Below are 27,776 nucleotides of genomic sequence, written 5' to 3' on the forward strand. Positions count from 1 at the left end.
ATCTTTTGACAAATTATGTTTACACAAAATATTTTAAATGCCTGAACGCATGACATGAAGGTTTCTGAATTCATCCAGCACTCACCAATTACGTTTCTTGCAGTAGTAATTAAATTTGTTAGTAGTTTAACGTAGTCATAATTCGTGTTCGGTATCAATACTGTAAATAAATAGACTTCACTAAAGGAGTGCTTTCATTGCGGTATAAGATTTATTTATTTTCAATAATAAAGAGGAAATTGGCGTCTAATGTGTGTGTAAACTGATCATACGAAGATATGCACAAGTGTGTGTTTGACACACATTCCGTATCTCGTAAACTCCGATGCGACAGATGTACGTCACCATCGTGGTCACACGAAGGACAGATTGACGTGCACATCCCGAGGAATGAAGAGAATTATTAGTTTATAAGGTACAGTCGAATGGAAAAATAAAGGCAAAAAATAATTATGTTTTAAATTTATAGGGTTAATATCTCGTAGCAATTTGTGGGTTATTCTTGTTGTATTTAATATAAACTTAACTATAGCATTTTGAAGATTAGTTGGGTTTCGGGAAGTCTAACAATTTGATAGTTTTTGGATTATTCCGGTGGCTGACAAAATGATAGGAATTGTTGAAACATTTATTATTAAAAACATATTGCTATTATTATTAACATATTCACTTGGGCATATCATAAACTGACTACTATAATAAACATATTAGTAGACGAGGTCACTTCACATAATATGTCGTTTTTGTTCACAGCGACAAACAAATAGCTCACGTAGTGGAAAACCTAATGAAAAAACCTTTATCGATGCAGAGATTTTTGTATGAGAAATTAATTCATATTTTGACAAAACGAATAGAAAATATCCACATTGTTCTACATTCAAATTTCAAATAGGTACGGAAATACATAGGTGGGCAGTTGGTCCCACATATGTTTGTTATATAAGAGTCAATAACGCTTTAGTGCCACCCTTAATAATACGCCTACAGGTGTGATCTATCGTTATTGTTTAAATAAAGAATTTATCAAAGGTTAACAGTAAAAAGGCCAAAGTACTGAAGGAAAATACAGAATGAACAAACAGCGTAATCGTATTATGAACCTCCCGAGAGACTGAATCGTAAATTGCCAATATCGAAATTGACTTGTATTGTTAGACATTCAAGGAACGATTTACGCTTTGCTAGAGTTTTTCATTTTGGCGAGGTCTATTTGGGAATAAATAGAGTACGGTAGGTCTTTGGCCGAACTGTGAATTATCTGTCTGACCCTGACTTCTACCATACAATGTAATTAGTAAGAAAATTACTATTTTCTTGTGTAGCCAAGTCCACATTTCAAGGATCGTTATGGTCACTTAAATGACATTGCTTGTGGCGGCGTCGATACGGTGGGTTGTCTCTTTTCCTAAAATATGGCGAGGGTGCCGATGGCCGGCCATGCGTCATACTCGTGAACGGGTGCTACTTGTGGTGACTGGTCGTACTTGAATTCGTGTATGCGGTGATATTAGTATGTAAATGTGTGTCTCACGAGTATGTAAGTGCGTGCTCCTATTTCACCATGCCTCCTGCTGATAGAGGACAAATCTTTGTTTTTATTTTATTATTCTTTATTACTCAAGATGTCATGTGGAACATGGTGTAATGGTTGCAGCTCCATACAAACATTGTGTAAAAAAAAACTTAGCGATTAAAAAGAGTGGCGGAGAGTTTATTGACAGTTCTTCTCTTCCGTTCTACGCCCTTTAGAACTGGCAGTAAATATAAAATTAGAATCATTTAATGTATATTTCTTTTTTTTTGACGTTCATAAGTGTACATTATGTTACCTATATGAATAAATGATTTTTAATTTTTAGACAATTTTTGTTATGATACAACACAAAAATATATGCAAGGCTTCACTTTCACCCCTCTTCGATTAGGCCATATTTTAATTTGTAAATAAATATGGTATTTGTGCAAACCAAATGGACTGCGAAATTTTGGAACAAAGTTCCATATCGCGCGAATTTTTTAGTAGCTAAATACCAATATATGGAACATTTTTCTATGCCCCATAGAGAAAGGTCGCTTTTCCATATGTTAATAAAACTATTTTTATTTTTTTACAATTTTTATAGGTAGGTCACAGCTCAAGGAACGAATTATAAAAGTGAAATGTGTCAAGGGACACCCGGATGGAACGAAGTTCCTTTCGATTAATTAGTGAAGGAATTGTAATAAAATTTTATTTAAGTTTTATTATTAATATTTTTTTAATTATATATAATTTTACAAGTAAAACCTCTCATTTTCTTGCCAGTTCTTCTTGCCCACTCTACCTTGCGAACTAGTAGTAGGAAAATATAAATTTAGAATTAATTTATCTTTTACCATATTAATAAAGCTATTCTAACTTTGACTGATATTTTTTGTGAATTAATATTCGCTTGTACATATAATGCATGAGAATTTTTCGCTCATTTAAATAATTCTCATATTCTCCAAATTTACATTACTCATATCGCTCGAACGCGTCGAATATAATTTGGTAATTTTTGCACAACTACATAAATCTTGACTCACAGAGAACTAATCATGTACCACAGTTTACTAACCTTCCAGATATTAAAAACCACATAATATATCTTAAAGCTTTCAAAACTAATCAGTGGCGCTACAACCTTGGCATTGGCAACGAGCCCTCTGGCATTGAAAGTGTCCATGGGCGGCGTTATCATTTCACATCAGATGAGCCTCCTGCTCGTTTGCCCCATGTTCTATAAAAAAAAAACCTTTTTAGGTCTGGGCCTCAGATTCTATATCTGTTTCATCGTGAACCAGGGGTCATATAAGTCTTATAATGGAGACTGCGGGTCGGTAAATGATCTGGTGGAAGGTTAAGATAACTTTTCACCTGGTGGAGGAGCGTGGGAAACTATCCGCACTGGAATTTTAGAAAACAGGCCTATGTCCAATCGACTGAAACAAACGAAAAACCGTAAAAAAGTTCCGACAAATTCGACTTCAAGAAAAAACCGTATGTATTGTAAAGTAAGCAGAGCCTCATACCTGTTTGTGCCCTGTTCTATAAAAAAAGAAACAACGATGCTTAAAGAAATTCAACGGAAACTCCTATAAATATGTTTCTGAGGTTCTATAATCTGTGGTACATTTGAAGGATTTATGAGAGTGCTCGTTATTCTGTGGCACGTGCTCAAGCGGTTCACGTATCTGATACCCGCGTTTGTCTTTGAACAGTGACGAATTCAATGCCTAAAATTGACTATAAATCATTTCTTTTTTATTTTATTGACGAAGATTTACAGCTTATTACTATTTTATTTACTAAGGGCCTGTTTCACAATGTCCGGATAAGTTCCAAATAAGCTATTTGTTACTTATTGGTATGATAAATAGTATTTTTGCGTTTCACGACTGTCAGATAGCGCTATACGTCATGAAATTCGAAGTATCTTATTTGGAACTTTTATCTTTCGAATAATTTATGTGTTGCATAGCTATTTGGCACTTTATGATTTATCCATACATCCATTAAATACATGTTTAGATATAGTTTAGTACTAATAATATTAAATGGATTGGTAACAATAAAATTATTAAATTCAACTATCTTTTCTTAAATATTTCTTATATAAATCTCCTGTCACGATGTTTGTCCGCGATGTACTCCTAAACTACTTAACCGATTTTAAATTAAATTGGCACACCGTGAGCAGTCTGGTCCAACTTAAGAGATAGGATAGCTTAGATCTTTAATTATAGTCGCAATTTTATTTTATTGCAAATTATTTGTTTATTATTTGATACAATTCTAACAGATGGCGCTGTGTTAAAAATACCAACATTTCACATAAGTTCTCCTACCGTTTCCCTTGCATAGTTTACTACTATGTAATATTACAAAAACCTTAGCCACAGCAACGCTTGGCCGACTCTGAGCTAGTATAAATATAAATTAAAGAAAGTGATAAACTAAGTAAAAATTGGTTAAGTACTTATACACTTATAAAAACTTATTTCCTTCTTTACAAAACAGACTAGATATGTATGTAAACCATACAAAAATCCGCTTAATACTTTTTAAGTTTATCGTTTTCATACACGATTTGGGTGCTTGGTAGGAAAGCTATATTGGCCGCCGCCGTACCCTCACCAAAACTTACCTCTAGAAAAGGGCACACATGAATGTATAGAAATAAATAACTGCATTATTTCCAAACATGTTAATTTATTTTTAATTGCAATTTGAATTAAATTATTTGATTTTAAAGGCCGGCAACGCACCCGCTAAAAATGGGTGTCTATGGGCTGTGACGACTGCCTGTTTTGGCGTCCCGCAGGCTCGTGTGCCCCCCTATTATATAAAAAAAATGTTTTTAATTGTCCGTTGTCACTGTTCTTGATTATGCATTTTTTTAATAATAATAATAATAATAATAATAATTTATTTATTGCACGAATATGGTATAAAATGTCAAGGTGGTACAATTGTCAGTCGTTCGCATATTCTGCCACACACAGTGGCGCGCAAATTTATCTTAGTTTAGATTTTACATTATTAGTCAGATTCATATCAATTAAGTCAATTATTATACATAATTAAATTTATATAAATTACCATGTCTCACACAAATAATCGTTTATTGAGTAGTACGTTTTTTCTAAAAGTAATGCACTAAGTCGCTTTTTAAAGATTCTTGTCGGAAGATCTTTAAGTTCTTTCGGTAATCTATTGTAAATTTTAATTGCCATACAGAAGGCGTTTTTCCGAAATAATTCTAAATTTATTTTTGGCACAGCCAATTTCTCCCCATGTCTACTACTTACTACATTCGATTTAAATATATGTATATTTCTGTGTACGAACAGGGACATTTCTAATATATAAATACATGGAAGAGATAACACTTTGAGTCTCTTAAATAGAGGCACGCAACTATCGATGCAATTTGCTCCACAAATTGCTCTAATACATTTTTTTTGGGCCTTAAATACCCTATTCACTTCGACTGAATTTCCCCAAATTATAATTCCATATCTAATTATAGATGCAATATATGCATGATAAGCAGCTAATACCGCAGCATGGTTAACAGTTTCCCTTAGTCGTTTTAACACAAAAACAAAACGGTCTATTTTGTTCTGTAATTTTTCAATATGTGATTTCCAATTACAAAATTTATCTATCGTTATACCTAAAAATACACACTCGTTCATTATGTCCAGTTTATTGTGTTTATATTGTACGTCTATTAGTGTTTTAGAGTTATATGTCTGAAAATGAATTATGTTAGTTTTGGTCATGTTTATTTGTAGGTTATTTGAATTCATCCAGTTGATGGCGTCGTCTAGAGATTTAATTAAGTTGTTTTTTAAATCTTGGTCGTTTTTGCCTTTTATTATAAGTGTAGTGTCATCAGCAAATAGTATACAGTTCTGGTGTATAGCATCTGGGAGGTCATTTATGTATGTTAGAAAAAGTAGTGGGGCCAAAATACTGCCCTGAGGTGTTCCGTACTCATTTTTCTTATAGTTGGATCTATAGGTTTTTTGTTTTAGTTTACAAATCTTTGTTATTTCCACATATTGCATTCTATTTTCAAGGTAACTTTTCACCCAGTTATAGGCATTACCTCTTATTCCGTAGCATTCTAATTTTTTTAAAAGTCTTTCATGGCATACAAAGTCAAAAGCCTTTGTCATGTCTAAAAAGATGCAACCTACAAGCATTTTATGATTTAAGCATTCAGTAATTTGTTTAACTAGGGTAAAGCACGCAAGGGTAGTGGAACGATTTTTCCTGAAGCCAAATTGTTCTTTTTTTAGAATATCGTAAGATAAAAAGAAATTCTCTATTTTATTATACATGACTTTTTCGAAAATTTTAGATAATATGGGAATTAAAGTTATTGGTCTATAATTAGTCATTTGTGTTTTTGCTCCTTTTTTATGTAATGGTTTGATAATTGATATTTTTAGTTTTTCAGGAAAGATCCCTTCTACTATCGATAGATTAATTATGTATGTCAGTGGATCAAGTAGGTATAATGCGCATGATTTAATTGTTTTGGTATCTAAATTATCGTATCCTGTAGATTTTGTATTTTTCAACGATGTAATAATTTTTAGTATATCCGTGTTATTTATGGGGGAAAGAAAAATACTTTTATGGTTTAGAGGGATTTTAGCTTCTGGCAAATTGTTTGTTTTATTTTTAGTAGGCAGTGAGGTAAAATAGTCATTAAAAAAGTTGCATATTTCATGCGGTGATTTTGTAAAGTAATACCGCCGCCCACAAAAACTGAGATTGCCAGGAGGCTCGCATGTGTTTTGCTGGCCTTTTAAGTGCTGGTACGCTCTTTTTTTAAGGACCCTAAGTCAAAATACTTCTGTGAACTGAGTACTCGTTGAGTGAACTGACAATAGATTTGCTTATATACTTTGGTTTGTGTACTTCACAATTTCTTATTCATAATTAATATATAAGACAAGAAAATAGATTTAATAAGAATTCGTCCCTGTATGATGTATTTGTTTCCAAAAGTGCGGGTCAAATGTAAGTTACACTTAAAGTAAAGAGCTTTCCGTTTTCTTACACTTTCAGGGTTTATTTGAAATCGATACGTTGTTCGCATCCTCACAAGAAAAAAATCTTCGATAAACGCTACAAATAATTCTCAGTATTATCCAAGCATTTATGTTTATATTACCAGTTATATGAGACAATAACGGTCATAAACAATAAAATTTACCATCACCCCAATTCAAAAAAGGGCGAGGCTTTGTTTACTTTGAACCAAACATATATGTTTACTAGCGGGCCCGTCAGGCGTTGTCCTGCATTATATTTCAAGCGATTAGGATATTAAAGTATGAAAGTACCAAATGCAGCGCCATCTGCCGAACTGATTTGTAAATCATCCAGGGCTCCACATAAACGCTTACAAAAAATCATTGAAATAGGTGCAGCCGTTTAAGAGGAATTCAGTGACATACACACGTATAGTAGAACTATGTATGTAAGCTATCCTATCTTATAAGTTAATTAAACTACACAATTTTTGTTTGAAAGTTTGAAAATTTCATTGAAATCGGTTAAGTAGTTAAGGAGTCCATATCGGACAAAGAACGTGACGCGTAATTTATATATATTAAGATGATATTTAAATCTTAGTTATTGTGATTTAAACAGTTGAATATATACTTATAGTTTTTGCTACGTTTCCTTGATATGTTTTTTCTAAATTTTCAAGCACCACAACTGAATTGTGGAACCAGCTGCCCACTGAAGTATATAAGAATGAATTCGACTTAAAAACCAATTCTTAATAATCTGGCAACATACTCGCTGGATTTGAGAGAGAGAGAGAGATTGAGAGTGTCCCCCTTACTCCCTGACTTATATAAACAAAGTAGATTTTTTTATGTCTAAGGCACGGTTTTTTCATGATTTTTTTCCTTCATCGTACGCGAGTATTAATAGAGCCCATAAAAATAAAAATCAATTGTTACATAGCCGTGATTCGAACGCATGACCAGCGTGCTCCAACCCACGCTTAACCTACAAAAGTTTATGTTTCCGAAACAAAAATTTTTTGAGCTAGATTTTCACACTGTGCCTTTAATGAAACGCGTTAAACAATAATAAATATACTGCCTCCTTCGGTTATTTTAAATTGTCAAACCCAAAATCCTCTATAATAGAGGCGATGTGAGTCAGAGTGGAAAGTTTTAAGTATAAAATTGACTGCAGTTGGCAACAACAATTTTATTCCATTTGAAGTCTAACTAATGGTAACAGATGCGCAAACAACTTATTTTAATTAATCAAAAAATATGTCCACAAACTGAAACTGAAACTGAAAAAATATGTCCACTGAAAATTATTTATTCAATTATATAACGGATAAAAAGAATGCTATTTTTGAAAAAGTGGAGCAAAATAAGCATATCAGTAGTTAAAAAAACTGGGTACCCAATAAATCTCTATATTTGGGTACCTCACGACCTCACTAAAGGAAACCCAATGTACCATGTACTCATTAGTGATTCTTTATTAAGATGTAGTGAAACCGAACCACTTTTAAACAGGCTGATAACTGATAAGTGGTGATGAAAAGTGACAACAAAATGGTTATGGTCAAAGGCCGGTCAGGCTTCACAGACTGTGGCGAAACCAGGGTTAACTCGCAACAACGTAATACTGTGTGTGTGGTGGGATTGAAAGGGCATTATTCATTATGAACTATTACCACCAGGCAGGGGCATTGATTCTGAACTCTACTGCGAATAACTGATGAGATTAAAGAAAGAAGTTGAGAGAAAGTGGCCGGAGTTAATCAACAGAAGAACAAAATATCTTTCAGGTATTTTTATCAGAATCCCCAAAATTTCTTTAGCAATGGGATATTCCTAGAAGTTGCCAAAAATTTACCTGATAAAATGGTACCTTGTATATACTTTAGTTAAATGTAAATTAACTATATTAAACATGTTATGAATTTTCTTCAAAATGCGAAGAAACTTTTTCCCCATCCTGTTATAAACATTATTACCTAAAACGCCTGAAACGTAACAACTAAATCACGTGTATAATTAGGACTAAGAATTATACGAACAAATTCCTTGAAGAAATGGAAATATTTTCCAAAGAATTTTCTTAACAATTCAACACTTTACACTTCGCAAATTAATGCAAGAATTGTATGAATAACAGTTAACTTTTAACTAGTATACTTGAGAAGTTCGCTTTAACAATAGTTTTTCTATTTCCTTCAAAGGTTTTTTGCACTGGATTTGTCTCAAACTAGATTAATGGTGTATTTTATTTAAACTATGTGCAGTCATTGCCGGCGTCCATGCGTCGGGTTGTCTCTCTCCCTAAAATATGGCGATGGGGCCGATGGCCATGCGTCATTCTCGTGAACGGGTGCTACTTGTGGTGACTGTTCGTACTTGAATTCTTGTATGCGGTGGTATTAGTTGTTTTTACTATGTATTTGCATGTTGTTCCCACGATAATGTAAGTGCGTGCTCCTATTTCACCATGCCATGCTGATAGAAGACAAATCTTTGTTTTTAATTTATTTTATTGATATTTATTACTTAAGGTGTCATATGAAACATGGTGTAATGGTTGCAGCTCCTTGCATAACGTAAAAGAAAAAACTTGGCGATTAAAAAGAGTCCGTTCCTTTGACTCTTCCGATTTTGATTTGAGAACTGGCAGTAAATGTAAAATTAGAAGCATTCAATGTATATTTCTTTTTAACGTCTATGTACTTTACATTATGTTACCTACATGATTAAATGATTTTTGAATTAGAATTTGCATATGATGTATCACGTATATATACATAATGGATGTATTCTGTTTTCAGTCAAAAACCCATGCGATCATAATACTATATTAATGTTGATATATAATTGTATTAAAAAAAACTATGTTTTCCATATATTAAGGCCCGTTTTCTTGGACGACAAATAAATAGTTTATAGAGCTATATCATTATTATGTTTGACATATTAGTCAGTGTTCAAAGCGAGATTATTACTTGAGATATGAATATGAACTGCCACCCATGCGAGTGTTTATTGCGAAGATATAAATAAAAATCCATACCTGCACAGCTGGAAGCTCGCATGAACAAATTCAAGGTAACTTTTCTTAAGATTAGCTTGGTATTAAATAAAAAATACAACGTATATGAGGAAAATTGTGTTTTATGACGCGACTTACGTAACCAAACATTAGTTTATTTACATATATATATTATTAGCTGCTCTTACTTATCCTACCTTTTTAGTACATACTAACATGGAACATTTTGCTAATCTAGCTCAAACATTGTTCGGAAGGAAAACGTTTTTTTTAAATATAATGCAAAAGGGGGGCAAACGACCTGCGGGACGCCCAGAAAGACAGTCGTCGCAGCCCATAGACACCAATTTTTAGTGGGTAAGTTGCGGCTATTAAGGGAGGAGTACGCTCGAATTTTCAATTATGTTGAACTGTGATTTTTCTCTATATAAACCTCAGAGTTCATTTCGTAAGCTTTTAATTAACAAATAAAAATAACAAATAATACACTTCTTACCAAAGACCACAGACAATCCAATCGACACAACACTTCGACATATGACAATAAAAAATCACGTTCAGAATATTGCCATTTGCAGATTTTTTTTTATAATAGCTAATATAGTTAATATAGCGAGGTTTATGCTCGTAACATATAAAAATATAACAAGTTTTATAACCCTCTATCGTGGATTAGAACTGGTGTTTAACTTTGCACTCAGATACTATTACTCTCGACTGAATCGTAACGTTAGTTCGTACTTTATAACACGAGTTGTTTTGTTGTTTAGTAAAGGTTTTGTTATAAATGAATCTCTGAAGTTCTTTAGTCGTACACTCAGTAGCAATTAAGAATTTGCTTTGTAGCGTATAGGTGTGGACTGAAAAGTCGGCAGACTAACTTATATTGTTTTATATTATATATTTGAATTTGATTTGATTTGTAGATTTTTCTTCTCAAAGAGTCTCAAAAGAAGCGGTCGTTTGAGGTCTGAGAACTGGAAAAATTGCCAGTGGGGAAAAAATCTAAAGATTTTGTGTTAATTATACCTGGAAAAAAATATCTTGCTCAAAAATTTAAATGCTGCAAAAGTGCTAATTTTGCACTTTAGCTTTAGGATAATTGTTATTCATGAACATCTACACTACAAAACAAAATCAAAAGCTCAGGGAGACATCGGCAACAATCAATTGTCTTTTTCCCTCACTCACTGTTTATTTTTAAAATATACATTGTATATATTTATATTTTAATACCTACTATTTTATGCGTTAAATACTGTATTACATAGGCTTTCTAAAATTGTATTACACTTTATAAAAAAATAAAATCATTTATTTCAGACCAATTAATAAGTCCATATGTTGTTAGTATAGTAGTAGTAGTATATATATTTCTAAAAAAATTGAAGAAATTAATTTTAAAACATTAAAACGATCAGATCTGAAATAGCCATTCTTTGACATACTTTGCCGAATTAAAATAAACTTATTTATAATAAACACATGTAAAATTGCTACATTATATAAAAGTTGTCAGTTGCCACTGTCATACTATTCTACAAACTTACAAAAGTGCGTTAATAACAACATAAGTTATAAACGATTGTGCTTATGACCACACGACTGAAGTGAATTCTTTCGCCCCACCTGTATGTATATATATGTGTGTGTGTGTGTAAAATATATACATGTATGTACATATACATATATTAATTTTCTTCAAATATTTAAATTTATGTCATTGGCAAATTAATATTTTTGCAGAGATCTTTTATTTTTTTCATTATGTTAATTATTGGATACATCAGTAATTACTGTGGTTGATTGTAAAACCAAGACAATAGGCTTATAAAAAAAACAGAAAGTTAGATATACGGAACGTATTTTGCTATGAGTGGAAGAGAGAAAGAGAGATAATGTGCGCGCACTGCTGTCTCTTGCTTATATCCCCACTCAACTTCCGTTCGCCTTGCCCGATCACACTATTCGTAACGCGTACGTCACGCGTTCGCCAGCTTACTCCCCAAATCAAGCGTGCAAAAAGAAGTTTCACTTCAAAAATGGTGCTTTTAAATTATAAAGAAATCTCCCAAATCCCATTACGGAACTTGAGCTTAAATAAATGTCAGTGTTCAAAAACAAATTTCACTCGAACCGCTCTTGAATCCATCCTGTTTTAATGAATTAGCAAACTTTAAGAGAAAACCGCGATGCGGTCACGATGTAGAAGAAATAGTTAAATCTACTTTAAATAAATTTATTCTTTATAAAGGTACTAAAGATTTAAAATTTTCTTAAGTCAATAAAGGGATGATTGTAAAATGCGGACTAAGTTTGTTATGATACATTAATATAATTACAATATCATACTTATGTGAAGTGTTATCTTCAGTATTTAGACGATAGATATATATAAGAGTTGAAAAATAAAGGCCACACACAATACACTTTAATATTAATGATTATTTGCAAATATTGATTAATAAAAAAAGCGCACATATCATGGACATATGATATAGGATATATGATCTACAAACAAATTGTATATACAAGTCACATAAAAATTGCCGTAGCTGAAATCGATGTCGAATCGTTGTCTTTACTACATATCTTTGCATAACTGGTTCCTAAAGGCGACAAAGCCTTCCGTTACACAATATTTTTTGTCAATATTAATATTTAATTTATTTAATAGTCAAAAATCATTTATTCATGTAGGTAACATAATGTACACTTGTGAACGTCAGAAAAGAAATATATATTAAATGCTTCTAATTTTACATTTACTGGCAGTTCTCAAATCAAGGGTGTAGAACGGAAGAGAAGAACTGGCAATAAACATATTAAATTCTTATAAAAATTAATTAATTCATGTGCGAATGCGTAAAATCTCAATCAATCTACATCTATCGCACTTCCATTTGATTTAATTGACGTTGACACATTGACAATTGACTAACTGTAAGATGTATAAGGCGTGGTGTTGCCATTTAATAAAACAAATGACCCAAAGAATCGTTTTCTCTTATTTCATTATCTCTGACATATTTTATTATAAAAATTGATAACCGATGAAAAGCACTCAAAGCTTATAACATCCAAAGTTAGTGAACGCTTAACTGAAGTTGAGAAAGTTTGAGTTGCTTGAGTAATTACAATGGCCTCTGCATACATGATATGACTAAATTATACGACGTAGAATTTACAACTAAAGCAATTAATTTATTAATTAAGTTAGTAAAAAAATATACAATTATATAATAATGTAGAGGCTGTGAATAGGAATTTACACATAATCTACTTTTAATAATATCAAAACACAACGTTTCATGCCTGACATAATAAGTTATTAATGTACCTACTTGGATCGATAGCCGAACATGCAACAAACTAGATGTTATAGAACTCAGACTATGATACACTATGAATACTCTATAGAAAAATGGTTGGTTTGTTTTAGACTTTTAGTTGAGATTTAAAAATTATTTTATTACTTCAAGTTTTTTGCAACAATCTTCCTATTAAAATTAAATTAGTATATATTTTGAATACGTTATATTAAAAAAATATATAATAAAAAATCGTACGGTTCTTATCAATCCCCAAAGTTTTTTAAAATAAAATAGGTTTATTTTGCAACATGAGATCATCAAGGTATCACTTATTCCATGTCATTAAATTCGAACCTGAGGCATCCCTGCTCATCGGCAATGAAGACAGAGGGTGTAAGCAGGCGTAAAAAACTCTCGGTACACTTCTAAAACAGCAAATCATCCTATATTCTTTTTGAAGTTCGGTGATAATCAAGGCTCAATCCTCAGCCAATAAAAAAAATCAGTATGCTAATCTGATGTTAAGTGAAACCGTCACCCGTGGCACTGTGTCAGAAAGCTCGCAAGTGCGTTGCCGGCTTTTAAGAATTGATACGCTCATTTCTCGACGGGTCCTAAGTGGAATTTATTCGAAAATATTTCAGTAAGCAGCTGGTGGAGCTTTAAGATAATGATGGTGCGATTCTAAGTCGAATTGGTTCAAAAGTACTTGAATATTACAGCTGGCAGTTGGTTCGTGGCCGCTAAGCAAACATACATAATATGTTACATAAATATAATTTCGTATAGATATTGCTAGTAAATTGCAAATGTCAGATGCTGCGAAGATAAAATTGTGCCTCAGAGCGACGTATTGCAAGCAAAGTGCACTCTATAAAATGGCTACACGATGTGAAATCTAATATCAGAGATAGCTGAGTTCGAATGACAACATGATCTACAAGATAATTCTGATCAAGAAGAAATTGTATATTTACTGTCAGGCGTGTGCGTTTCGGAAATGTCTTGGAAACTAAACTATGACTGAACTAACTATGTTAATTCAGAGATACCCATTTTCCCGTTTCTTTGAATGTCCGCATATATTTTTGGAATGAAAATGTATGTATGTATGTTAGTGGTCGTTAATGACAAGACAAAAAAAAGAAATTGTACAGAATAGAGTATACGTATCACCCAAAGGACAAAAATCACAGAGAGCGTAACAATTTGCTTATATCCGCGTGTTATAAGGATATCATATTGTCAGAGACCGGAAATACGCGTCATTTCCGTTTTTCCGTAACATCGGCGTAACGCCGTAGCACCGGAAGCATTTATTATGCTTCCAGTACTTTCCATAGATGTACAATTTTTCAAGTATCTTTTGTGATTATATGTTATATATATTTAGAAAAGTATCTTTAAATCGTTTTCCTCTAAATAAAAATAGCTTTTAGAGAAAACAGTTCTTCAGATAACTGCATATATCATTCATATGCGGCCTTTTGTATTCATTGTATATAATTTCAGTAGGTGTATACACAAATACAGTAATTGACACCCAGTCGGCGTTTGAACGCCTTATGGAACTCCCTTATAGGCTCTAAACTTCATTTATTAAAATAGTATTTTGATTAAAAACCAAGAAATAAATATTAAAAATACTTTAATAGATTTCTCAACTACTATTAAACAAAACGGACTAATTAAAACATTGCAATAAAATAAAAAGTGTTCTTAAACGTTATACTTTCAATCTTAAAGAAAATATTCAAAGGCATTTGAATTAATCTCAACTCTACATTATACTAGCGACTGTATACCGTGAAAAATATTCATTTAATAATTTCTAATAAATCATTCGGTGGGTTAAACCCGCAATACATTTCGTGCATATAGTTTGTGAGGTTACATGCATGGCCATAAATTGCCATATATTGGATATGACCCATATGTTCTTTTAAGATGGCTACTATATCTCGCACTCCTGTAATCAGTGTGGATTGTTTGACACCTCACATTTCCCTTCCAAACACAGGAATCGAATCACCGACTGATATTGCTCTTCCATTATTTATTACAATTATTCTAATTTAAATGATCAATATAACCAATAACTAATGTATTTTGCTGATATCAAAACGAAGCAAACGGATTATAGCGAAAGTTTATGAAATATTTTAGAAGTTTTGGCTTTTGACTAGACCTCATTAACAAAGGTACTAAATTTTGAATGCAACATTAATTGTGATGCACATTTCAATAGATGGCGCTGTACTTATTTGACACGTAGTATTTTATTCAAATGGATTAGTAAATTTAAACCCAACACGACTTTTTCTTTTAAACTTTGAAAGTCCTTTAATTGACTCAATTATAGGCCATCACCCGTCAGCTTCACCAATTAATATGATTGAGTAGTTGACATTTTACACAATTTAACGAGATTATTAACATTGGTTTCCCCCCTGGTCCAGTCTGGTCTTCCGAGTTCTGGCAACTGCTTGCGATAATATTTCACGACAAACAAAAGAAATGCTACCAGCGTTAAAGGTACACTGCCATAGGGACATATTTATTATTATTATGTAGGTTAAGAAAAAAAAAATAAAAAAAAATATACTGTAATAACAACATACAAATGTATGTTGGAAAGAAATAGAAATTGAAAATTAAAACATGAGATGAATACATAATTGAATCTATATCGAGTTGTAAATCGAATAAATTTAATCAAAACATATTAAAATAATGGTATCTGATCAAAAGTAATACAATAGTATTAATAAACCAATCAGTGGCGCCACAACCTTTTTAGATCTGGACCTCAAACTTTCTGTATCTGTAAGAAGCCGGTTGTTTTCCTTCACCGTTCGAGCATGTGAAATGCGCATATAGAAAGAAAGCCCATTGGGGAAGCCAGGTAATCGAACCTAGGATGATGAGAGTTTTACGCTATTAAGGCTATCACTGTTAAATAATAATAGTATTAATATTATGTATATATATTTTTTATATAATAAATGCAAACGAGCCTGTGGGATGGCCAAAAAGGGCAGTCATCGCAGCCCATAGACTTATGTTTTAAGTGGGTGCGTTGCCGGCCTTTAAGGAGGCAGTGCGCTCGAATTTTGAATTGGAGGTCGTATCTCTCAGGGAAACCCATATTGGGAGTAGAACAAAAGAAAATGCCTAGTGAAACGGACTGTGGGAGATTTCCAGCCATTAAGGTGTAAAAGTTGTAATGACATATTTACTTGTATTTTTTAACATACGTGTTGTATTTAATGAATAAAAGATTCGTTTATAATAAGGCTGGATTATTTTAATAATAGACGCGGCCTATTTGTCTCGAAACAATAAACTGTTCCGAGTCAGCGAATGTTGAATCCCTTTGAGATAAGTTTTTAGAGCATGAGTTTGCATTTCGATTTTGAAGTTTAAATATTGTCAAAAAGATTACACTTCTTTACTTAGGGTGGGATTAATAAAATTAAATCCTTTAACAATAATAATAATATTTATTTGCAAGAATATGATACATTAATGATTTGGCGTGCAAATTTGTCTTAATTTCAATTTTACATAGATATTACATATGAGTCATAATATAGTCAATCCTTGTAATATTTTATCACTTCATCATAAATTATTGAAATATATGATTACGTTATCAAATTAATATTAATTATAATAATTCACGACAAGACGACAATTATTAAAAACTATTGCATTTTTTTATTTACAATACTTTATTTTTATTTCTTAAAAATTATTCTTATTTTAATTTTATTAACACTTATTTACACTGCGATCTTTTTTTAATAACTTCTATTTTTTTATTCTTTACAATTTTTTATTATTATTATTTTATTCGACTAATTAGTATTATTACATTACTATTCTTTTTCGCGACTGTGACGCAAACTAGCTGCTGTGTTGTCTGGCAGAATGACCGGCGCTGTGGAACACTCCGCTCCTCAGCATAACGCTTAGCCAGGACCAGTTACATTCTTAAAACATACCTTGTTCTTAAAAAAATTGTATCTCTCATTCTTTTATTTAAATTTTTTCTTGTTTTTTTTTCATTGATTATTGTTATTTTATGTGTGTTTGTTTGTAATAAATGTTATGTCTATGTCTATTTGAAAATAAAGTGGCCCAGATCTGAAATATTACAATGTTTTTTTAAAATCCTAGTATTATCAAGAGGAAATTTTTTATTCTGTGTTTGTATTGAGTAACCTCCAATACTGGCGCTACACTATCGCTGACGATAGGCTATACAATATTAAAAAAAAGTAATTATACCTATGTAAACGTGTAACAAGTACTTCACTTCTTTGGCGTAATAAGATAAAAACCTTTTCAAATATTATATTCTACATTCGTAGAATAAACGACACGAACAATAGAAAAAACTAAAATGTTGACTATAGCTTACTTCAGAGTGTCGGTTGTTTGTGACGGTGTGCGTGCGCATCGTAAAAATTTACTCTCATCATTTATCCTTAACGCGCCAATAGAAGTACATATTATTAAAAATCTGTATTAAAACAACAATTCATAACACGCGTACGCTACGAAACTATTGACAATAGCGCCTAGTGTACTACAATTTTACAGAAGACATTAATATCTACAAAGTCGTGATACAGCTATTTACCGAGAAAATCTTTAGACCTAATAATTAAAACATTAAGGCCTACACTTCGTTTTAAAAAGCCGGTAGTAATACTTAAAAGGCGATTTTCGTTTTTGTATTTCGATAGAGTTCTTTGAATATTGAACCGAAGTTGCTCACGTTTCAAACATTCATGTTTGACTATAAATTTGGCGCTGTTCGCAGTAATTTGGCCTGGATAGTCATCGCTGTGAAATTGCATGTTATTAATTGCCCTTGATTGACGTAAGCACTGCAACTCAAATTTCAGTGTAAAGTTTTCCAAAACATGAATCTATATTTAGTTGTTAGGTTTTATTACTTACGTGAAAAGCCTGACAAGACCTAACGATTAACGGCCGAGCCCAATAATTAATCTGATTGTTTTCAATCTGCACTGCCACACGGAATTAGGTTTTAAATTTGTTTTAAATTTAATTTTATTAATATTATTTTATTAATTGTAAATACTGTATATTTGATTGTTATAATTACTAATAAAAATTTAAATGAATATTTAATACAAATTATTAAATCGTAAAACAGACTGTAATAATTAGCGATAATTAGGTTCGTTAGGCTTCTTTAAAAAACATATTGTCTTGCTATTGATTGCTTGTTCTTGCTTCTTTTTCTCTCGGCCAACACCCTCTGTCTTCTTTGCCGATGAGTAGGGATGCCAACAGGCTTGAATTTAATGACGTGGAATAAGTGATACCATGATGATCTTATGTTCCAAAATAAACGTATTTTTTTTTAATTCTTGCTAACACTTCACATGACATCAAACATAAGCTAATGTTTTAAGTCGCCAAAACGTACTTTAAAAGTTTAAAAGGGCACTCGAAAATGGCTCATATAGTCAGCAGCTCTCAATGGCTTTTGTGATGGAACCTTGAAACCGAGAAACGGAGGCCGCGAACAATCAATAGATATGTTATATGGAAGATAATTACTATTCTAGATAAAAGCTTTTGTTTAAAGATTATAGGATATTGTAAAAGCCTGTGTGTATCTTGAAATATCTTGTTCAGTTATGAATGATTCTATAAAAAAATTTATATTTTTAAACAATTTAAAATAAATAATTTAATTTATTTAATTGAGATAATGATAAAAGTGACTAAATAACTTGATTTATTAATATACTAACATATTTATATACATTATATTCGTTCTTTTTATATGAGTTAATAATAAATATTACATTTACATATTGTATATTTATATATTGCTGATTGTGCGGAATTGTATAATAATCTATCTAATTGTGCCACTATCTTAGCAAATAAACGATTTCATTTCAATGTTTGTTTTTATCAGTTGTCAATCTATCATTCGTATCACCTCGACGTCCGTGGTTCCAGCTAAGCGTCTTCTAAGGCAGATTTTTCCGCGCATCACCGCTAATTGGACCCTGGCTGCCCGTTGAAGTATTTCCGAACCAATTCGACTTAGGGTCTTTAAAACAGCGTACAGATTACAGCCTTCTAGCAATGTGAGTGTCCATGGGCGGCGGTATCACTTAACATCAGGTGATACCGCCCGTCATTGTTACTGGTGACAGTACCTTAAAGCTATATTTGTGATGGTATTTCTTTTTTGTATTTGTGTGTACTCTAATCAAATAAATGTTTTTCTTTCTTTGTAAAATTTGAAATTGCCGTGTGTGGGTGATTACGATTGTTTCGATTGATTTGATTCACTTCATTTTTTTTTTTTAATACAACCGGGGGCAAACGGGCAGGAGGCTCACCTGATGTTAAGTGATACCGCCGCCCATGGACACTCTCAATGCCAGAGGAATATAAGTATATAAGTTCTATTTCCCTATTATTAAATATATCTTTTAAATAAGACAAAAGTTTACATTGACAAAATGCTTGACATTTTCCGGCGTCTACTGCATATTATTCTTTCGGCGAAACGCTACTACGTCATACCCTGAACAGCCCTTAGGACCAAAGTCTCATTTCTAAAGGAATTGCATGTCATCAAGAGACTTTGTTTCCAGAGAGTTGCAAAAGGTCGACTACAATGCCCTGAATCATGTCAATCTAAAAACATTATAATAACCGAATGACGAAAAAGGGTATGCAGCCCAACGCGATGGAACAGGTCTCATAAAACCTGGACACCAAGGTCTCTTATTCACCCAGCAGGAGATTGTGAGAGATGGAGGAGGAGGTATTAGTGGCCAAAACAACCGGTTATGTCAAAAAATCGTAATATTTTCGATTCGACTTTGCTATAATTTGACTTTGATGGAAAAGTTCAATCGAATCGTAAATCTAAAGCTATCATAACTTTTAGTGGCGTGTATTCAGTTTAATACATCGTAAAACTATTGTCTATCGTTATATGACAATATATTTCTGTTGGTTATGGTATTTGCAAAATAAATGGAAAATTTCGTCATACATGATTTTTAAACATTCAAATGTTCTATTGGATTGTGCCTTCTTTGCTGTTTCACCTAACCATTTTTATTCTTGTTAAAGCTTTCTCGGAGTATGCTTAGTTAAGAATACCCATAGCGCTAAACAATGAATTGTATTGCACAAGCACACCCCTCCCCACAACACAGCGAGGTATTACTTAGTTAAATGCATTTAATATATTTTATTGATTTTCCGTTTGTAATAGACTTTCTTTTTATGTGCGCATCTAACTTTTTACTTGCCTATTAAAAATTATCATAAATGTTTCTGTGTATATTATGTATTTCACCTTTATATCTTCAGTATAATTGTTTCTTTATTCATTTATGTTAGCTGTACGAAATATATGAACACGAAAATTCTTACAATACAAATTAAGTACCAACACGCGTTGCGATAATAATTTACCAGATTATAAACCTAAATTAACATGCTAGTATTTTGATAGATGACAGTTGACAGCTGACATGCGAACTCTAAAAGTAATATAACTACTTAGAAGTGAAGAAAAATAAACGCGAACGTAGAACCCAGGAAATCATTAAGTTTTGGACAATAGACAATACTATTTATGATCTTAGCAACTAAAGCCTTTACTTGTGGCACCAAAAGAAACATTGTAATAAAAAACTGTGGACAAGGAATGATTAATAATAAAAAATATATATATTTGTCTTTTATTAACATAACTTTTACACATTTAAAGAAAACACTTTTTTACGTATTATAGTTATGTATTATTGTATTTAAACTTATAATTATTTAGACATAATTTTAAATTTAAACCGACGTTTCGCGTGCTTTACAGCGTGCGTGGTCACGGTGACTGAAGACAGAGGCGTTAAACGTCGGTTTAAATTTAAAATTATGTCTAAATAATTATAAGTTTAAATACAATAATACATAACTATAATCCGTAAAAAAGTGTTTTCTTTAAAAATATATTTATTAAGGGGGGATCCCTTCACACAAGCAACGCAAGTGTGTGTCAGAAGTTTTGGAAAGGTTCTAAAAAGCAAAGAATCCCTGTCTTGCATAAATATAAAGTACACACAGACTTAGCATGAGCCACATTAAATGGAGACGAACCGGCGCCTCTGAAACAGAATTTTACAAGCTTGTTTATCTAGACGGCCAAGAAACGTAACGGTGAACGAGAATGAACGAATAAATCATATTTCTCATTTGTAAAAATGAATGCAACATTATTTTCAATTTACAGTGATAACGAGCGGCAGTACATTATTGGAAGAATGACCTTCATAAATGTATATTTTAATTTACAAGCGATTTTTATGTAACTCGAAATCCATAATTCCACAACTTAGCGTTTTAACATAGATTTTGCCGTGCACCACCACGACGTGTAACCAGCTGCTCAACAAAAGAAGTTAGCAATTCTTAAAAGGCTGGCAACGCACTTGCGAGCCTTCTGGCAATGTAAGTATCCATGGACAGATCAGATTACATATCAGACCAGCCTCCTGTCTGCCATAGATGCCTGTCATGTATATAATAAATGCCACCACATTTTTTTTAACGCATTTACTTATTGGCGTATTCGATTTTTTTATTAATTTTTATTTATTTATTTCATTGATGGTATTAGTTCAGAAGGCCCTATAAATGAAAGTGGTCAAAGAAACATAACCTAAAAGATTGTTTTGTTGCGTCATTGCTTTTTTTTAACTCATAAAATCGTCCTTTCATCCTTTCTCTCGGCTGATTGGGTTCTTTACAATTATGCATAGACAAGAGTATAGAATCTATACAATTTATTATTAATTCAAATCACTCATTATTTTAGGTACGCGCTAAAACGCTTCTCTGAGCAAGATGGCGTCGCACTCTATAACATACCGTTTGTACATATAATTTAAGTATTTTACGAGTTAATTATCATTCTTAAATTACAAATTTATTTTATTTCGATCAAAAACAGTCTCCTGCGTATTGACACTCCAAGACTTATTAAGTATAGCTAGCTATCTTATTAACATGTCTATTGCTATCTAATTAATCTAACTAATCTAACTTGTATATCTGCCTTTTAATAAATTTAAGAAATGTATTAAAGAAGAGCTGTGTAAAAAGGCTTACTATAAAGTTAGCGATTATCTAGTTGATAAAAGTACCTGGGACCAGTGCAGGGCAGGCTACTTCTAATTAATTTGCTAAAATTGTTTTAAATATTGTAGTATTGTTTGATGATTTGCTTTTTTAAAAGTGTACCGAGAGTTTTTACGCCGGCACTTTCTTTCGGCCTACACCCTCTATCTTTGCCGACAAGTAGGGATGCATACAGGTTTTAATTTAATAACGTGGAATAAGTGATACCTTGATGATGTTATGTTCCAAAATAAACGTATTTTATTTATTTTAATCTGTGACCATTATAATTTGTCACTTGATGTAGAGAAATCTATACTTTAATGGTGGATTTCTTGACAAATCAATGAATTTACCAGATATTTACTTTACAATACTTTCTAAAGACACACAGATTCCTCTCAATAACATTTTATTCTGAAATAAATAGCGTATTGACAGTGTTCGGATTGAGATGTATGTTGGAGACCGAAGATTACCTAGAGTGAGCGGGCTTATACAAACTCTTTGTTCGGCAATATATAATTTTATAGAGACACAGGAACAATAGCGATTTAAAATCGCTTTAACGCAGATAATACACGTATTATAGATATTTTCATACAGATTAAGACATAATTGAATGTTGTGCTCCTCTTGTGTCATTGAGACGAAACATTTTTAATGGTTGAAGGTAAGTTTCGTATTATTGTTAGTACAGAAAAAAAATACACTAGTCAGTGAACATGTAGTCGTTAAGTATAATTATTATTTGAATAATGAACGGCTCTCCTTCAACTTTAATTTGGAATAAAGATCTCTTCCTTTGGAATAAAGAGGAGAGAGAGAGGGTTCAAGTGCACACACGCAAAAGATTTAAGTTAGCGTCTGGTAGACAGTACTGCGTAATCTCCATGGTTATACTTCAAGTCCAAGTAAATAAATATCTTAGATAGGTTTTTTAAATTTGTATTTATTTATTTCATTGAAGATATAGATATATATATAAGGTCACGTGTTGCACCATGACCGCTACCACCTCCTTCAACTAATTATGATATAAACGGCGTGTTGTTCAAAGGAAGAAATCATGGCTTCGCAATGTTAGGGAGTAGACGGGTATTGCAAATGCGGAAGAGTTGCTACATCTGGCGCAGGACAAGCTTCAAGAAACTGACGGCCAACCTCCAGTAATGGAGAGGCACTTAAAGAAGAAGAAAAAGAAGACTGTACCGCTCAGCCCAGCTGGTACTTTTCTCGCTGAACTAATAAGTATCGCAATACAGCCTTAAAGGTACTCAGAGACACGCATCAAACTTTATACATCTGTAAGTTATTTTTTTATTAACATTGAATTCTTATAATTACTAATTAATGTATAAATTTGGAGGATTTCCTATTCTATAGTAGTTTTATATAATATTATTTGTGTGAACTGTTCGATATATATTTATTGATATAGGCTATATACAAACGCGGATGTAACATATTGTATACAATCGTGTCGGAAATATTAAATTCTTTCGTATATAGTGAATATTTTATTCGCTGCTGTACGCTTGCAGTACGCATATGAAATTTTTCTATAGAAAAACATTTGTCCCATAAAATCCTACTAATCATTAACGACTCGACTGTTACAGTAGGCTTGCGGTACGTTTATAAAGATTTTTAACAGAATGATTTTGACTTCCATTAAGTCCTGATAATCGTTCATGACTCTACTGTGCGCTGCCGTAAGCTTGAAATACGCTTAAAATATTTTAACAGAAAAACTTGGACTACAATTACGTCCTGATAATGATTGATGACAGCTTTACGCTTTCGGTACGCCAGCAGTATGCTCGCGGTACGCTCATAAATATTTTTAACAGAATCCTTGAAGTACCATTAAAGCCTTAATCGTTGATACTCCGGCTGTATGTTTGCGGTACGCTTATAAATATTGTTTAACAGAAATTTTCTTTCTTAAGTATTGATTATCGTTAAAAACGAGTTATTAAAATACTACGAGTAGCTTCAATCCGGTAAAAAGTGTTTTCTTTAAGTTAATTACTCGGCTATATGGTTATTGTGCTCACATTATCCTAATTTAATCCTATGAAAACGGTATTGTGGTAAAATATCTAAAATAGATAGGAATATTAAAATATTGCTAACATTACTCCTCCTGTCTTAGGTTTGAGTCTTAAATATTTTTTATGTCCATATTCTGAACTGATTGTACATTGGTTCCATGTCCAGTTTGGGAACACAGACTTTTAAAATAATATACATACGAATTACGATATCCGTTACGATTAAGTCTAAACACTTTAATAGTAATGTTCATTCAATTCGACGTCAGCACATAAATTAAAAAACTAATCAAGGACAATTTAAATTACATAAATATATTAAATATTTATTGATATTTTACCGATTTTAACCATCACATACAACATAAAAATGAATTTTATTTTCTAGATATTTCGATAATACTTACCGTTGCATAGTGCCGTCTGCTCACTGTGAAATGTAATGGGCGACTGAAAACGCCCGCGCCTTGGAGTAAGGGTAGTGGATTTATATAGAGCTGCTATTACCCCATGAATAGCGTTTAATTTTCAAGTTCAGTGGTAATTCTCGCTTCAGGGAAAGAGTAATTTTCTCTAGTATATGTTTATATGTAATGATACTGTTATTATGTGAGTTTGATCACATTTTTGGCTGCATGCAACTCTCGCCAGTTGGTTAAGGGTTCTTCTGTCTACAGATCCCGGAAAACGCATTGTACAAGTGACAACTTCAGTTTGGAGTAAGCAATAAAAATATCTATTTTATCTTAACAGAGCTAATATACATAATTTCGAGTAACATGAAGAAACAAGCATGTTACCCTTACCAGAACAGGGTTCGAAAAAGGTAATAAGACAATTAGACAAGCAAAGAAACACAGTTATAAAAGCTATAACAGATGCGACAGACAGTTTAAGATAGACCAAATGAAATGGAGATAATGCTTTGAAAAATGGAGCAAAATATTGACGGAATACGGGTACCTTGAAGACGGAAAACGAAGAAGAGGCCTACAACGCAATAGATGGGGGGACGAACTCAAATTAACAGAAGTCACAAAGAAAATAGAAAAGAGGAAAGTGTTAGAGGAGGCCTTTGCCAAGCGAATTCTAAGTTGTATTGAAAATATATTAAAGATCACAGAGTATCGGAATATAAAAATATTATTATTTTTAAAAATTAATAGCTTATGTTTAAAATTTAAAAAACTTTAACAAAATCTGGAGTCAAGGTTAAGACTCAATACTTCTCTATGTGCATCTAGGACTCCTATATCGACAAATTATGACCTTTACTAAGTAAGAACATCTCTCTACAATTACAATCTGAATCAAGGGAAATGGTAGCCTCTCGCAATCAGCCCCACGCCTGCCGCCCCAGCAACAGTTTGTACGGGGGTTGCCAGTATCGAAAATTTTACCGATAATATTGGGACGTCACAATTACATTTTCGGATATATAATCTATAACTTCGGAACGAGTCACCCGAGGTGGTGATTTCCTCATTCAAACTACAAGCCAGGGTTTTTTGCCACAGGCCCAAACATTAATATTTATTTTCGTGATTTTATTATTATTCTTAAGTAAAGCAAACATAGTTATGAAGTGTGTGAAGATTTAGAGTCGATCAAGCGGGAACAATATGAAATATGGAGACTTGTGAAAATTAAACAGAATCATGCCTCGCGCAGCGAATAAGTACAGCGAGGAATTTCTGCCAGCTTTTAAGGTATATTACCACAGGGACCAAAGCTTTTAATGTTCTTTTAATTTTTTATTTTTTTATTATAACTATGTAGATTAAGAAAATTGTAATTACTGTATGGTTGGTAGACTCAGTTTCAGCAATTAGACTCATAATTGGTCCAGAATACTGTTTGACTGTTTAGGTTTTAATAAACAATTACATTATAACTTTATTGTAGCGCTGTTTTAGTTCCATAAAACTGAAAACATTCACCTGGTAACACTTCTATCTCCCGCGAAAGCGTGTATAATCCTACCGAAATGAAACGCATCTCAGTGTTACATTAAAGCGTCTTAATAACCGTGTCTTTAATATTTTAGTATTACACTCGAAGGGATGTCAAGTTGTTTTGGGCTTTAATACATTGTATTAGGGTTCAAAATGGTGATATTTCTTCTTGTTTTTTAAGGGAATCTCTTTATGTAAGGATCTTAATTGATCACATCAATCAAGGCGGCTACGCGCTGTCAATTTAGTGGGAAATTTGATCGTGTCGAACACACCATCGCCATTTTGTCAGTTAAATCTGGCCATCTGGTTATAATACTAGAAGCGATAATAGCTAATTTTAACCTCTTTTAATTTGTTTTTCTTTATATTAATTTTTATTTTTTAGTCTCTATAGTTATGATTGTTAATCGATTAAAATTAATATAATAAATCGTACAATTAAAAAGCATGGTGTACGCCTTAGTCTTTCTAAATTTCTTATTATTACATAATTATTAATATTAAAAATTTGACTTTTTACTTAAACAATTTAGGTTTGAGGAAGAAATCACTAGAAAATATTTAACGAAACAAAGTAAGTCAATTTTCAAAACAATAAAAAACTGAAATTGTGATTCCAAATAATTCTAATAAAATTTCGGATAACTTAACAATCAAATTGTCCCCTGCCCCACGTTAGGAAACACTACGCATCGATTTGGGAAGTTGTAGTACATTTTTTAGGTAATTTTTTTAAAATATTGACGTTCATGAGTGTACCTAACTATTAATATAAATAAAATAAATTTGACTTTGACTACGTACTTTTTCATTGAACGAGGGCCAAACGAACAGGAAGCTCACCTTAACTGATACCAATGTTTGTTTGTTTAATTTGTTTTTTTGACGTTCATAAGTGTACATGTTTACCTATATGCATAAAGATATTTTGAGTTTGAGTTTGAATGGACACTCTCAATTCCAGAGGGCTCGCTTGTTGCCTCAAAGAGATCGCTCGTAAACGATAAGGCCGCCCGTTGCCCTCCTAATAATTTAATTATTTTAATCGTGTAATGAAGTGTAAAATTCCAAAGCCGAAATTTTAATTATCATTGCATATATGGACGTCATAATATATCATGTCGTGTCTCAATCAAAATGAAACCACTCACTCCGCTGCCTCTGTGACCCAAAAACTGTCACCAAGAAACCCAGGAAATTTAATTAATTCCGTAATGATATTGCGTTCAGATATCAATAGTGTATGTGTTGGGTGCGACTCATCTACTAATTGAATCGCCAATTAGTGGTCATTATCATCATTGTTTGCATTTCCATGTCCGCCCTTTATTTTATTGTTTGGAATATCAACAATAAGAATGAAGCAGAATTGAAATGACATAATACGGAACATGCGTTAGTAACTATCGAATATTTTTTCCTTTTTATTTTTCAACAAAAAAAGAGAAAGGAAAGAAATTCTTTTTTTTCATTTTTTTAAACAAACAAACGTTAATTTAATCATAATACACATCACAAACTAATAGAACGACAGTTGTCAAATGTTTCTTAGTATTTTTGAAGTTTAAAAATTAAATATTTATAGCGCCATCTATGTGTCAGTCTACAAACTTTTCAGCCAGGGAGGATTTCTGAGTGATAA

At 32.3% G+C, this 27,776-nt stretch overlaps 1 protein-coding gene across 1 annotated transcript in view; it reads right to left on the reverse strand.

Annotated features, from left to right (window-relative positions):
- Positions 1-24,616, reverse strand: part of LOC110999484 (facilitated trehalose transporter Tret1-like) — a 39,677-nt gene extending 15,061 nt beyond the window's left edge. Inside the window, exon 1 of the mRNA XM_022268547.2 lies at positions 24,584-24,616. Coding sequence (XP_022124239.2) covers positions 24,584-24,591 — 8 coding nt within the window. The 5' untranslated portion in view covers positions 24,592-24,616. The remainder of the gene's footprint in view (positions 1-24,583) is intronic.
- Positions 24,617-27,776: the final 3,160 nt, after the last annotated feature.

The sequence above is a fragment of the Pieris rapae genome, chromosome 20 (genome assembly GCF_905147795.1).
Source record: "Pieris rapae chromosome 20, ilPieRapa1.1, whole genome shotgun sequence".
In the NCBI taxonomy this organism is placed as follows: domain Eukaryota; kingdom Metazoa; phylum Arthropoda; class Insecta; order Lepidoptera; family Pieridae; genus Pieris; species Pieris rapae.